We start from the raw sequence: 13970 nt of genomic DNA on the forward strand, positions 1-13970 counted from the left end.
GGTTGTAAATTTCTGGGCCCATATAAGGCGCCCAATAGCGTTAGATGCAGACCTAAGTGGCCTGTATCGCGTGATCTGCGGTGCGTGTAAGCAACACCTCACCTCCCTCTGCGCTTCCAAGTGCGTTCGCGACTCCACTTCCCCTATAAAATATGATGGATGTAACCTTAGCTCTTTCTTTTGGCTTTCTTCTTCGTCGTCGTCGTCTTCGGATTCTTCCATTTTATGGACAAACGCCTCCTATCGACGAAGTATATAGGGAGATACGGCCGTGTCGCCGCCGAGACGATCCGAAGAGCCAAGGTCGCGAAGCCCGCCCTCAAATCGCTGGCTCCGGGCAACGTGGAGTCTGCCGCCGCCGCCGCCTCCTCCAGAGGCACCGGCCGGGGGATGGACGAAGGGGAGCGGCTGGAGAGCCGCGTCCCCCTGAGGGACGTGGTGGCCGACTGCACCCGCCGGTGGTTCCAGGACGCGCTCAAGGAGGCGAGGGCCGGGGATGCCGCTATGCAGGTCCTTGTTGGTCAGATGTACCATAACGGTTATGGAATCCCGAAGAACGAGCAAAAGGTGAGGGTTATCGATGTCGTTTTGTGTTCTTGAAGCATGATTTGTAGCACGCCGGAGTTTCTTGAGATGTAGGTTTGTTAATTTAGGGTAACTCGTTGGTCTCGGCTACAAAGTCGCATATTTAGGGTTCTCTTTTTGATTTATAGGAACTTGGTGGTCGGGGGTTCGATCGTGGACCGTACCTAATAGCATAGGAGAGAAGATATGTGAAGATATGCTTTTGAATTCTTAGAGAAAAAGGAAATATGCTTTTAATTATTGTGTATTTTGGGTTGTCTGAACCCACAGGCAACTGATAACGCACAAAAGATGATCGAAGATTGTGTGAGGCAGCTTTGAAATAGAGGAAATTGTAGAAGCATCTGCATCTCGATATGTTGGTTGATAAATTTCTGCCTGATCATAGTCTTTTGGCTGTTTGATCCAACAAACTAAATCTTAGTTGCTAGGATATCCGAAAGAGAAGCTTGAGTCTCTTGGAAACCACTAGCAAATACTGTTAATTTTGGTTTTTTATTCATATCACATACTGGTGATGCAATCATATGACAGCCTACGCATGTGGCCTCATAGAACACATTTAGAACTTTGAGACTGTTTGACGTAGTGATAGCCTCAAAAAATGGAGTTCAGCTTTCTTGCATACCCTTCTTTAATAAGTTGACTGATTGTATCTCTTTAGATGAAATACTATAGGTAATATAATACACCTGAAGATGTTCACCATGATATTCTGGATCTACTTTGACAGGATTAGTCCAGACTTCAGAGGTTGATTTTTCAAAAATCACATTTTTTCGTTTGGATTTTAGCAAATATGAACGTAAAGGAAAGAAATCGTAGTCTAATTACACTATGATCAAAGTTTCTCCACATGATGTGCTGAATTTATAGAGCAATACTATGTTGTTACAAGTGTCGTGGACATGACTTTAAGGTCCAAACTTGTGGAGGTAGATCTATATTGAGGGAGTCAGAATCATGTTTGTGGTTTGGAAAGCCTATATACAAGTTTAGATGTTGGGTATCTATCATTGAGACCTTTTTTTGGAACTATTCCAGGAGACTTTTATTTTTTTCATCACTTGATGCTTGGACGTTAGTGCATTTCTGGACTGTCCAGGAGACTCGTGACTTTGAATGGACAAACAATCATGCCATCAGTATCCAAGTTTTGAAACTTCTGTGCTGCAGCTGCTCTTTAGGTGAAAATGAATTACCCATGAAAAATTTTAGGGTGATGTCAACCTCTCTAATACCTGATGTGGGCCAAATATGCGCAGGGACTCGGTCAGGTTCAAAACAGCAGATCTTTGTGAGCGACCGAATAACCCTGAAAAAAAAGGCCTTTGTGAGAGACTGAATAACTCTGATTTTTTTTTTCCAGGGTTGATTATGTCCACTCAAATAGATTTTTTTAAAGTTGTAAGTCAACATGACTTGTATGCTAAGTCCAATTAACCCTTTGAGGCAATTGTCTAACTTGTCAACTAGATAGATTTAGAAATATGTATCTGCAATTATGAGAAACAATTCTTTTAAAGATTGTAAAATCCTTACAAAGTTCCATCAAATTTTAAAAGTTTTATAACTAGATATGACTTTTTTATAATAAAAAATTGTTGAAACGAATGTTCAAGAAACACATTTGTGAAATTCCTTATGTGGATCTGTTTTTTCAGGCACATGCATGGATCACAAAAGCATCCAACTATCGTTCATCAGTTTGGAAGGTTAGTGACAAGCGTCCAGGTAATGTTCCACATGTTTTTCCTCCCTTTTCTTTTTTTGGTACAGACATGCTAGAAAGTTTGGGGTCAGTGCACGTGTGTGTGTGTGTGTTTTTGTGACATATTTTTGCTGTAGTAGCTTTCATAAACTATAATATTCCTTATCTTTGTTTGCGTGTATTGTTATTTTTGATAGGTTACAATGCCAGTGACTCAGATTCCGAGGAGGAGAAGATTAACATTAAATCATGATCAAAGAAACTTGAATTTGAAGAAAGCATTTTAAAGTAAGTTATGTATGTCTATTTTCATATCATTATTGAAGCTGAGCTTCTAGTTGGATTGATGTTCTATTGGGTTCAAGGGGTAAAGCGATCAGTGACCAGGACTAAAATGTTATTTCATGTTTATTGTAGAAATAAAGTATACTAGATGTGTGAGGAGGAAAAATGACAAAATTGATGCTTGAATGAGTTTTGATTGATAATTCATAAACATGTCACTTTTAGAGGTGGAGTTCCAAGTTTCTGTGTGCTTCATTCTTTTCTAATAAATTATTATTTTTTTACACATAACCAGCATTACGAGCTTAAGTCTTTCTTTTGGATGCCTTGAGGTCGATGAGGCAGTCCACATATTGGATCTAATAGCAAAGAGACCAAAACATCAAGACTGTGAAAAACGGGTTCAGATAGAATTGGTAGGCAAGCTCTCATGACAAGTTGTTAGTCCTCGTGATGTGTATGATTCTGGGTTGAGATGATAGAGTGGCAGGAAGAATCTTAGTTTCTCCAGAAATATTTGTGCTTGTGCTTGTTATGATTGGAAGTCTCAAATAATTTGAATGTTCCAGAGCATGTTTTAATATATGTTTTTTCACCTTTTTTTCTGTAATTTGATTGTTTGGTGAAGTTGTGTTTAGTTTCAAATTATAATTACTGGGGTTTTTGTGTCCTTCCTACAAATTTCTTTGGGCATGTATGTCTGAGTTGGATACCTGAGTATGTGATTACGAGTTAGACACTCGTCGATCTCTTTGGTTATGTACTTTAAATAGCAAGAAAGAGGACTTCTTTTTGCTTCTTGATGCTTCTTATAGGCAAATGATCTCGAATTTTTGCATTTTAAGAACATAGGTCATATCATTTAGGAATCTGTTATAGTAATATTTCTCATGCTTGTTGTTGTTGTTGTATGCTCGTTGCCCCTCTCCTTTTGTCTCCATGCTACATTGCTCACCCACACGGTGGCTATTCCATTCTCATGTTTCTCTACATTCAACAGACTTGTTGTCCCTCTCCTTTCGTCTCCAGGCTACATTGCTCGCCCACACATGGCTATTCCATTCTCATGTTTCTCTACATTCAACATACTTGATGCCTCAATGGTCCCACGGCGAGGAAGTGATGGGTTCATAATATCCATGAATAGATAACCTAGCAAATTTTTGCAACTTTTGGGCTGTTCAGGGTTCATATCAATTGTATGTGTGCTGACATATGTGCTGACAATTTGCTGAAATATATCTTGCTGCTGACACTGATATACAACGATAGTTACATACTGGATCTCACTTTGCAGCCTTTAGGAGGTGGGATATAACGACTGTACGACAACATATTAATTTACTAGATTTATTGAAGTTTGTTATATTAAGTGTAGTTGCTAACTCTCATATTTCGTTTGTTCTGCTTGCTTCTTGTCAATAGCTAATCCACATCCATTGGCTGTGTCTTCTCAGTTGGCATGCTTATGGCTAAGTCAGGTGTGCGCCGATCACAATAATCATCGGCATTTGTTGGAACCTTGTGCAAACCTATAATCAGTGCTTCAACATCTGCTCATTGTCTTTCTTGCCTGTATCACTTTTTGGTTTCCAGGAACTGTATGATCATATTGTATGTACTTTGTTCTTCAAGTTTCAGAATTCCTCCATGGCTTTTATTTAGGCCATGACATTTTTAAAGGAGTTTTATGTGGACATACTGACCTGTTTAAATGTGTGATTCTTTTTTTTTTTGTATCATTCGAGCCTTTTTAGTATTTTGAGAGGTCTCCCCTTAATCATACCCGACAACAGGCGTGGCTCAAGTCATCACCCACAGGCAAAGGAGGCCACACCTCAAGCACAATTTGCATCTGGACATGTGTGCAGCTCTCAGTATAATTGCATTGAGACGAGCATCCAGGAAGCTTGAATGCTACATTGAAAGCTCCAAGAGAAGTCCAAGCTGCAACTATTGCATGCTTCCAGTGGACTTTGGTGGTGTGGGGAGAAATCTCATGTCAAGCTCGGTATTCGGATGGAGACTCAAAGTCAATACGCAGATTACGAAGGTTTCATACACTTTCAACTATGATTTCAACTTCAGGATATTGTGGCCAGAGTTGTTCATGTCATGGAATTGTTGCAGCTGAATCCAGTGGTAAAACACAAAGATTGGTAGGGGTTGGTAAAACACAATAGTTAAGAGATCTAACTCGAGAAATTGCTTCGTTGACACGAGATAAGAGGATGAATGTGTGAATTGACCGTCGAGAGAATCGACGAGAGTCTTTGCTCGAGTACCCAAATTCAAAGCACGAACAGTTCATGCATCAGAAAGAAGAATATTATTTGTGTTCCTCGTGAACATTACATGAATAGATTATAGCACCAAATTAAATTGCGTAGAATGACATCGAACCGATCGAACGTTATCTTCAGCACAGCACTCGACTGCCAACCATTTCACGTAATCCGAGAGATCAAACTAAGGTCACGTTGGTATCTGTTCTAGATGAACACGGAACCATCTCACGTAGTCCAAGCGTCAACGAGACGCCCTCTCCATCCCCTTCCTCATCATCTGCTCGCTCTGTCTTCTTTCTCCACGTCATCATCTCCATGTATTCCAGACACCACTACATGGCACAAAAGAGATGGTCGGTTCCCGTCGACGTCGTTTGCCAAAAAGGCCACGTTGACACAGCCAGAAGGCTCTCGTCTTTGCACTCTTCTCGTCACCAGCAGCTCGCTCCAACAACGACAGTAAGATGTTCATCATGGAAAGCCATGGCTTCACGTTCTTTGATCTGACATGAGCTCCCTCTCACTTATTTTCTCATCAACATATGCTTCATAAAGAAAATATATTAGGTTACACTATTCCTGATTGCGTGTAAGTGCGGATGCATGACTGCATCACGTTCCCCCATTCGTCTTTTTCCTGCTGCAAGTGATGGGATAAGCATCGTCACATCATCATCCAACCCCTCCACTCGTTGTATTCCCTCGTCCAAACCTTATCCTCCACCGCTCGCATCTCCGTAGCAGGCAATCCATGAGTGAGAGAGAGAGAGAGAGAGAATAAAACTGCTCCTCTATTGTTGATATTACTATCCTATAGTTTTGCTTGCAAGATTTATCTGTCTCTGTCTCCAAGACAACTTAAATAAGCAACTATATAAATATATATATTCGGTGACGTTTATGCATTTTGAGACCGATCATAAGATTTATTATTATTATTATTATTATTATTTGGGGAGAAGGGAGATGAGCTCGAATTGCAGCTCAGCTTTGTGGCATCGACACAGTCGCCGTGGCACGCAAGGAACTCCAGATGAAATGACGAGACTGCCCTTGAAATGGTTTCTAGAACCTTTGTGCTTTAATATTCGGACAAGAGGAGATGACGTAGCGCATCGGTAAGCTGTTGCGTCACATTTAAAACGTGGGTGGTTGGTGGTGGGAGCCATTAGTTTAATCGGATCACATCCCCGCTTGCTTGCACTCTAATTAACCTAATTTAACCTCGGGTTTTTGCTCTAAATCTTATCATTAGTCTGACATTATACATATAATATTAGTTAGTGTCTAATAATGAAATATAATGCGTAGTTGCTACGTAGAAGTATCGGTAGACGGCCGAGGGTACGGAGGACTTTTCAGCGATCATTGTGTTCCACGAAAATTAAAGCAGAGAACAAAAGACGTGGGGCCATGCCAAAGCCAAATCATCGTCCGTCTTCGAGGAAGCGTCTCTGCCTCCCACTCCTCCCCCGGCCGCCTCCGTGCCGGTCAAACGCACGAGCTTTGACCAGCTGCTGCTGCTTCTTCCCCTGCTTCTTCCTGGAAGCTACCCTCTGCTGTCATTTCGCCCCCGAACGTGTGCGTGCGTGCCACCTCTCTCTCTCTTTCTTAATCCATGCATGCGTAATAAACCTTCAACTACCCCCTCCCTCTCCTCCAATCGCCTTTAATTTTCCTGTCTACCTCTCCTCTTCTCCCTTCGTCACGTCTCCTCCCTTCCTCTCCTCCCACCCCTCCATGGCGTCACCCGCAGGCAGCTTCGATACCTCAGCCAATTCGACGCCCCCGGCGGCCTTCACCTTCTCGTCCCCCTACGCCTCCTTCTCCGATCTCCTCGCTGGCGGGGGGGGCGACGACGGCGGCGGCGGCGGGGGCCGGTCGTTGAGCAGGGACTTCGCGGGGACCGGTGGAGGCGGCGTGCCCAAGTTTAAGTCTGCGCCTCCTCCTTCGCTGCCTATCTCCCGGCCTCCCATATCTCCTTCCTCCTGCTTCGCCATCCCGGCCGGCCTCAGCCCTGCTGAGCTCTTAGACTCGCCGGTCCTCCTCTCCTCTGCTAACGTAAGTGAGCCAGTAATTCGCGTATTGAGCTTGACATGTTGACTAATTTCTTATCTTCATGATCTAAAAGAGTTCCGAAGATTGTCGGTCTCTTATCATCGATCTGATCGTTGTATGCAGTAGATCTAATGATGGATCTCATGCCGCCCTTTGTAAGAAACGAAGGCCTTGTTTGTTCCGATCTCTTTCGGCTACTCGTAGCTCTATTTTCCTTCGATTAGATCTTGTCCTGCTTCCGTGTTCATGCTTGCTTGACTTGATTTGCTCCAGTTTGATGCATGAGTTGTCCTACTGAGCGACTCGCTTGTTGTCGAACAGATCTTGGCATCTCCGACCACAGGGACTTTTCCGGCACAAGCTTTGAACTTGAGAATCGCCTCTGCTGCTTGTCGACCGGAGAACAGAGACGGAACCAGAGCCTCCTCTGATTTCTCGTTCCAAACCATCGCAAACCCCCGCAGCTTTCTGCCTGCTTTGGTACGTCTCCCAGCTCTTTCTAGGAATCACCTCGACTCCACCTTGTTCTTATAGCTAACACAGTTCCGGTTGCGTTTGATACGGAAGGGAGCCCTGAAAGGCCACGAGCCCTGGAAGCACCACGATGCCGGCAATCACGACTCCGGGTTGTCTTCCATGAGATCCAACATCAAGGTTGAAGCTGTTGCCCCAGTCCGAACAGATTCGTTCGAGATCCCAACTCTGCAGGCAAACTCTCAGGCCGGCCATGGCAGTGCGGTCCAAACGGATTACGGGCATTCCAATCAAGCTTCTCTGGCCCTCAAAGACCAGAGGAAGTTGGACGACGGATACAACTGGAGGAAGTATGGGCAGAAGCAGGTCAAAGGAAGCGAAAACCCGCGAAGCTATTACAAGTGTACGTACCCGAATTGCCCGACGAAGAAGAAGGTGGAGAGGTCTTTGGATGGACAGATCACTGAGATCGTGTACAAGGGAACGCACAACCACCCGAAGCCTCAGGCCAATAGGAGGAGCTCGTCGGCTGCTGCTCAAGCGATCCAGGGTCCCGTGCCTTCCGAAGCATCCGAGAACTCTTTCGGCGGGCGGTCAGGGACGCCATTGGATTCGGTTCCGACGCCCGATGATTCGTCGGTGTCTTTTGGCGACGACGACGTCGATATGAGCTCGCAGAGGAGTAATCAGGGAGGCGACGACTACGAGGAGGACGAGCCGGACGCCAAGCGATGGTAGGCTTCTGTTTCCGATGTGATCATGTGATGGACTGGGATGGTGTTTGTTGGATGATGATGGAAGCGAGCGCACGGCTCGTCGTTCTTGCAGGAAGGCGGAAGGTGAAAGCGAAGGGCTGTCGGCCGCTGGAAACAGGACCGTGCGGGAGCCCCGGGTGGTGGTTCAGACCCAGAGTGACATCGACATCCTTGACGACGGCTACCGGTGGAGAAAATACGGGCAGAAGGTGGTGAAGGGGAACCCAAATCCAAGGTGAGCGCTTACTTCATCATCCCATCGTAGAGCTGTTTCTTGGAAGCATTTCATCGAACACCAAAGACTCAACATCTGTTGGGATCGACAGGAGTTACTACAAATGCACCACCATGGGGTGTCCGGTGAGGAAACACGTGGAGAGGGCGTCGCACGATCTGAGGTCGGTGATCACGACATACGAAGGCAAGCACAACCATGATGTTCCAGCAGCGAGGGGAAGCGGCGGCGGCGGCGGCGCGCACTTGCTCGCCAGGCCGCAACCGGAGAACAACGGCATGGCTGCGGCGATACGCCCGTCGGTCATGGCCAACCATGCCAACCCTAACAATGTGTTCCGAGGAAGACCGGGTGCATCAGAGAGTCAGGCTCCATTTAAGCTAGAGATGTTGCAGAGCACGGGGAGCTATGGGTTCTCAGGCTATCAGAACTCCATGAATGCCTACATGAATCAGCAGCAGCAACAAGCGCAGATGTTCCCCAACAAAACCAAAGAAGAGCAAAAGGAGGACTCGTTTCTCGACTCACTGCTGTGTTGATACCCAAGGATGCGATGATACGGAGCACAGAGAGAGGGGTTTTAGTCACTACAGCTTGTAAATTCCATGAGGTTTTGGTTGCAAGTTCATAGTGATACTGGATTCCATTTGTTTATTTGTTTGGGGCCTTATCGGACATCAAAGTGGCCTCTAGTCTTTGTTGTCATACTATCATGTAAATCAAAATATTAGTAGAATTGCATACTTTGTTGAAGCTAATATCTAGCAAGTCAAATTCAAAATTTTACGGAATTAGAACCTCACCAGAATCGTAATATAAATAATTTGGCAAAGACTTGACCTTGTGATTTCGAGGGCATACATATCGTGGTCACTGCCACAGCTGTCTCCCACGCACGTAGCTTTCTCCACAAGCATCATCCACTGTTCTCCCAGAAGATGACGAGTCTCGAGCAGCTGTTGGGCTGCAATCTCTCCCTTATCTGCAAACCAGAGAAAAGAAAAAGGACGTCAAAGATTTTTAGGCGGAGATGTGTCCACCACTTGTCTCACCTTCAATTCCCTGTCAAGCCTGCCGAGTTGGTGACTCAGAAGAAGCTTCCGCCAATCACTACCATCGTGTGAGAGCTCTTTAAAATAGTCTGCTACTGCCAGGTCAAATAGAACCACCAACTTTTGCTTTTGTCTTCCACCAGTTTTTCCACCTACCATTAATCTAATCACTCCTTTTATCTTCAGTGCCGATCCCTCTGAATTATATTAACAAAAAGTCATCAGAAACAACATCATTAGATCCTGATCATAATCTCAAAACATCATTAGGGACAACATCATGTAAGAGCAATGGCAAAAACCGGATCACCCAAGAATGACTTGGAACAAATTAAACCTGGCACACAAGTTTGAGACAACTGTACAAGGTCACATAAGAACAAAATTACAAAAAGAAGAAAATAATAGCTTCGTTCATGGTTTACATCATCATCATATGATAACTTAGACACGAGGGATTAAAGAATACTAGATGTAATTTTGTTTGGAGACTTTGAAGCCAGAGATGAGAGCAGATAAAGCAAGGGCTACGAAGGCTAAGAAGGCCATGCTGATGGCAGCTGCTGATGCATCCGTGAACATGTTGATAACAGCTTCTCGCATGTGATTTGTAATTGGAATGGCTGCGGAAGATGCGGACATCAGCAGGTACGCCATCACCTGTGACACCACAAGTTGTTTATTTGCTCAACCTCACAAACAATAGGGAATAAATTATATATATATATATGAAGATATAATATAGTTCCTCCTGGTAACAGCCTGCAGGATTTCACCAATCCAAAATTACAAGCCAACATGACTACCATGGAGGATTCAAGTTTAGCTTGGCTTAGGTTATAAACAGAGCATGACCAATACAGGGGTAGTTGAACGAACTTACTTTGGATAATGCACACTGTGAAATTGGAAGCACAAAAAAATTACAATGACGGCAATCCTTAAAAGGGAAACCGACAGAAATTTGTAGTGCCCAAGGAAAAAAAATCAGGCCAGAAAATTGAGACAACATAGAAATCAAAATGAAGGTTATCATCCATGTCAGCAATGGTTAACTCTAATTGTTGACTTTCTAGTTTATTGTTAAAAATTAACCAATGCTATATAAACATGTGACTTCCATTTTCACTTCTTGGATGAAAAGATAAACAATCCTACCCATATTGGTTACCATGGTCATGTTGGGCACGATAGTGTAAGGAATATGGTGCGGAAATGGAGAATTACAGGTTAGGTAATGGCCTGATAGTTCTCCAAATCTGACCTGTTGGAATTTCAACTTTTAAATGCTGGCTTAACTGATCCATAAGGTTTTGACGACATTCAGTTTGAGAAGGATTCTGGAGCAACTCATGCTAGGAGAAGTTTGTTTCTTCACTGTATTCATACAAAGCTATGTGAGCTAGCTGTTTAATACATTGGGTTCCAAATCTTCATATGAATTTGACGTAACATCATACTCTTCCATGGTGATAAAAACAGCTTTTAAGACCAAAGACTGATGATTAAACATAACATGTACCTGAAGGCTAAACAAAAAACCGATATAAGGGATTAATCAGATATCCCCAAAATGCCAAAAAAAATTTGCACTTGATCAAAATAAATATCTTTCTTCATTTCCGAAAAATCTCCCAAGTCTTCCCATCCATCTCTTAAATACTTTTTTTTCTAGAACTTTTTCACCATGATTCTACAATTATGACATTCATTAAAGAAGATTAGAGATCTGCACATAATGAATAAATATATGCCGATTCCCCTTTTGATCCTACCTTGCTGCTATCCACTTGTGTCAAAAGTTTTTCACCTAATAAAACAATTAAGTTGTGATAACACAAATGACCATGTTAGGAGTGCACAAGCAACTGAAAGAAATCGGCCACTCTCCCTGAATCCAATTAAGTTGTGGTAAACGGCTGTTTGCTATTTATATTACACTATGCTTCTCTCTTGTTCTAGAAAACAGATAAAGAACAGTATAACATGCTTGAAACTGTTAAATCATTACAATGAAATGGATGCACTATGTTAAACCAAATCAGCTTGAATGATTCTAATCAAGAAATTCCCACTTATGTTGTCAGTAACAACGGCCAAGGACCACTAAATAACTGAACATGTGAGCAATGGGGAGCATATTTGTGTGCAATCATATTTAGGGGTGGTAGTGGATCATGTTGGTCCAGGTTCAGATGAGGTTGAGATGTGCATGGAGAATCTAATTGCCACTTTAACATACTCCTAATTGCCTGTAGGACTTCCACAATTACAATAAAAAAAAAATCCTCTTAGAAAGGAAAAAGAAAAACTATCTGGCGTAACTTTAATGAATTACAGCCACTTTTAAATTCAAGTTAACTCAACTATAGTAAACCTAGAGCTGAATTTGATCCCGATCTAACATGTTAATGATCTAAAGTGACCTGAGAAACACCACAGCACCAACTTTCTAAAAAGGGTGTCACTCTTCCACAGTAGGTAGGTTTTGGTGAGCACTACAAGTATTAATATCACAAGCAAAGAAGTCACTACCAGAAAGAAAAGAAAGAGTATGGTCTTGATCTGATATTATACAGCTAACACAAAACCAAGAAGTAGGTAAACTCTACTGCCTCATGTACTATAAAGATGTGATGGACCATGGTCAAGGTTCCTCCTCTATGGACATGGGAACGTATTATATCTAACATTTTCTGTGATAGAATTCGACAGATTTACAAGACCTCTAATGATGACATTCCACAAATTTTCCGCGTTGCTGACACTTTGGAGTTACCAGTTCAGTTGCTTCACAAACTATTCAATTAACTTCAGCTCAAGCACACGCTTTCTAATGGAATTTTGTCGAACAGTAAGTAGCATACCGTACACGCTTTCTAGGTCACACTGGAGAGAGTTCTCTTTGATGATCGAGAGGACTAAAAGAAGACCCTCATCTTGCCGACAACAAATCGTAATTTCGCCAACAGTCTTAAAGCTTGCAAATCCCTAATTCTTTTAACTACAACGAGGTGGTGAAGGAACAGTGACCGACCTGATCTCCAGCGAAATCCACGATCCAAGAATACTGTGCCGCCACAAAATCCTTACCGGTTCTTGACCGGTTCACCTGTCTCAGGATCTGAGCCATCGAGTACATGAATGCGAGCACGGCGATCGCCAGCAAGTACCTAATCAGCAAAGGAAAAAGCCGCTCACCAGTTCGTCTCGGTTCATAGTCGGGACGAAAGATCGCGTTACTCCAAACGAAGTCGCAGATGATCTTACCGGTATTCCTGGTAGCGATCGAAATCCTGCCAGTCCCCGTGCTTGTTGGAAGCCAAGACGGCGAGGGCGATCAGGGAAAAGAGGCAAGCGAGGGCGCGAAGCAGCAGGGCGCCCTTATCGAGGAAGTTGTCTGTCCGCGATTTCCGCAGGACCGACCTGGAGCTCGGCGCCGTGCTGAGGCCGCCGCCGTCGGTGCGCGCGGCGGGTGGGGGGAACTCGGCGCCGGGGGAGATCTTCTCGAGTTCGACCGAGGGCGGCGCGGCGGCCAGCTCGCCGGGCCCAGGCTCGCTGCTGTCGGTGGCGGCGGCAGTCATCGTGGGAATTTGGGGAGTGGGAAGACGCGGTCGCAGGAGCACGGAACGGAGACCTGAAAAGAAGAAGAACCCGCCAAGTGGCGAGCGACAGATGGCGGGAGGCCGAGAAGAGGACTAAAAGGAGCCTCGTTTGGGTGGCAGAGAGGGGGAGGGGCAATGCGGTGGAACTCTTTAGCTTTTGGAAGTTGTTAGCATGGACTGTGGGAGAACGGACACGGCATAGTTTTCCGGAAAAGAAATAAAACAAGGAAAAAAATCAAGCATTATTTGATCGCTTACACGTTATTTAAGTTGTTGAATAATTTAATTTTTGATATAAATTGCTAATTAGTAGGGGATGTATTATTGATGTACTAATTTTTGATATATAAGTCTCATCTGAAAGATATAGTAAATAAATAATTCTATAAATACTTTGAGAGCAAATGTGTTATAGAAATATATTATTAACGTACTAATTAGTTCGACGTGATTATGATCTATGTGCACAGGAATGTTCGGAGTTTGCCTGAGGTACCTTTGAAATTGAAATATTGAATGACCAAGGTGCCACCTACATGAAGACCAAGGTCGAGAGAGTTTTCATAGTTTAATCCTTTCAAAATTCAAGTCAGTAACCTAAGATAAATAATGTGATTACAACTGATAAAAGTGCTCTTTCCGTTATAACTATACTAAAAATAAACTTTTATACTTAATCATAAAGAAATAAAATATTTTATAGAGAGGTAACCCTCGATCATCTTTAATCTACCTTTATCGTTGTATATATGTAAGTGACAGAAAAAAAAAAAAAAAGATAGTCCTCAATAATCTGTTTTAGACCTATATCTATATGGACACACCATGATGATAGGTCTTGTCTATCATATGTCAATTTGGTTATTATGCAGAAGTCGCACATCAGATAATATTATTCTATCAATTTAAAAATAATAATTAA

The 13970-nt window shown here is 43.2% G+C and overlaps 3 protein-coding genes across 6 annotated transcripts; 2 read left to right on the plus strand and 1 right to left on the minus strand.

The window, feature by feature from the left end:
* Positions 1-165: 165 nt before the first annotated feature.
* On the plus strand, positions 166-4280 carry LOC135581493 (uncharacterized). Of its 4 annotated transcripts, none has more exons than XM_065153560.1 (4): positions 166-567; positions 2250-2319; positions 2494-2584; positions 4007-4280. In XM_065153560.1, the coding sequence occupies exons 1-3, from the start codon at positions 226-228 to the stop codon at positions 2547-2549; spliced, it is 468 nt and encodes a 155-aa protein (XP_065009632.1). In that variant the 5' UTR covers positions 166-225; the 3' UTR covers positions 2550-2584; positions 4007-4280. The 4 variants fall into 4 exon arrangements, with proteins under 4 accessions (XP_065009632.1, XP_065009631.1, XP_065009630.1 ...); XM_065153559.1 differs by having other exon boundaries at positions 4039-4280; XM_065153558.1 differs by having other exon boundaries at positions 2250-2300.
* Positions 4281-6493: 2213 nt separating this feature from the next.
* Positions 6494-9149, plus strand: LOC135640542 (WRKY transcription factor WRKY24-like). The gene is made up of 5 exons (XM_065155071.1): positions 6494-6930; positions 7249-7407; positions 7495-8135; positions 8230-8391; positions 8483-9149. The coding sequence occupies exons 1-5, from the start codon at positions 6610-6612 to the stop codon at positions 8928-8930; spliced, it is 1731 nt and encodes a 576-aa protein (XP_065011143.1). The 5' UTR covers positions 6494-6609; the 3' UTR covers positions 8931-9149.
* Positions 9150-9726: 577 nt separating this feature from the next.
* LOC103989688 (CASP-like protein 4B2) lies at positions 9727-13219 on the minus strand. The gene is made up of 3 exons (XM_009408619.3): positions 12714-13219; positions 12481-12616; positions 9727-10103 (listed from the first exon to the last, which is right to left on the minus strand). Exons 1-3 carry the CDS (start codon positions 13025-13027, stop codon positions 9912-9914), a joined length of 642 nt encoding a protein of 213 aa, XP_009406894.2. The 5' UTR covers positions 13028-13219; the 3' UTR covers positions 9727-9911.
* Between the last annotated feature and the right edge of the window lie 751 nt (positions 13220-13970).

This window comes from Musa acuminata, chromosome BXJ3-6, assembly GCF_036884655.1.
Source record: "Musa acuminata AAA Group cultivar baxijiao chromosome BXJ3-6, Cavendish_Baxijiao_AAA, whole genome shotgun sequence".
In the NCBI taxonomy this organism is placed as follows: domain Eukaryota; kingdom Viridiplantae; phylum Streptophyta; class Magnoliopsida; order Zingiberales; family Musaceae; genus Musa; species Musa acuminata.

Bases quoted from the DNA above. Each gene is read 5' to 3' on its own strand.
- LOC135640542 (XM_065155071.1), top strand. From the start codon at position 6,610: ATGGCGTCACCCGCAGGCAGCTTCGATACCTCAGCCAATTCGACGCCC. The intron at 7,408-7,494 runs GTACGTCTCCCA...TTGATACGGAAG, and splicing joins GCAGCTTTCTGCCTGCTTTG to GGAGCCCTGAAAGGCCACGA. The intron at 8,136-8,229 runs GTAGGCTTCTGT...TCGTTCTTGCAG, and splicing joins GAGCCGGACGCCAAGCGATG to GAAGGCGGAAGGTGAAAGCG.
- LOC103989688 (XM_009408619.3), bottom strand. From the start codon at position 13,027: ATGACTGCCGCCGCCACCGACAGCAGCGAGCCTGGGCCCGGCGAGCTG. The intron at 12,617-12,713 runs GTAAGATCATCT...TTTGCTGATTAG, and splicing joins GATCGCTACCAGGAATACCG to GTACTTGCTGGCGATCGCCG. The intron at 10,104-12,480 runs GTCGGTCACTGT...GTGGTGTCACAG, and splicing joins TGGATTTCGCTGGAGATCAG to GTGATGGCGTACCTGCTGAT.
- LOC135581493 (XM_065153558.1), top strand. From the start codon at position 226: ATGGACAAACGCCTCCTATCGACGAAGTATATAGGGAGATACGGCCGT. The intron at 568-2,249 runs GTGAGGGTTATC...CTGTTTTTTCAG, and splicing joins TCCCGAAGAACGAGCAAAAG to GCACATGCATGGATCACAAA. The intron at 2,301-2,493 runs GTTAGTGACAAG...TATTTTTGATAG, and splicing joins ATCGTTCATCAGTTTGGAAG to GTTACAATGCCAGTGACTCA.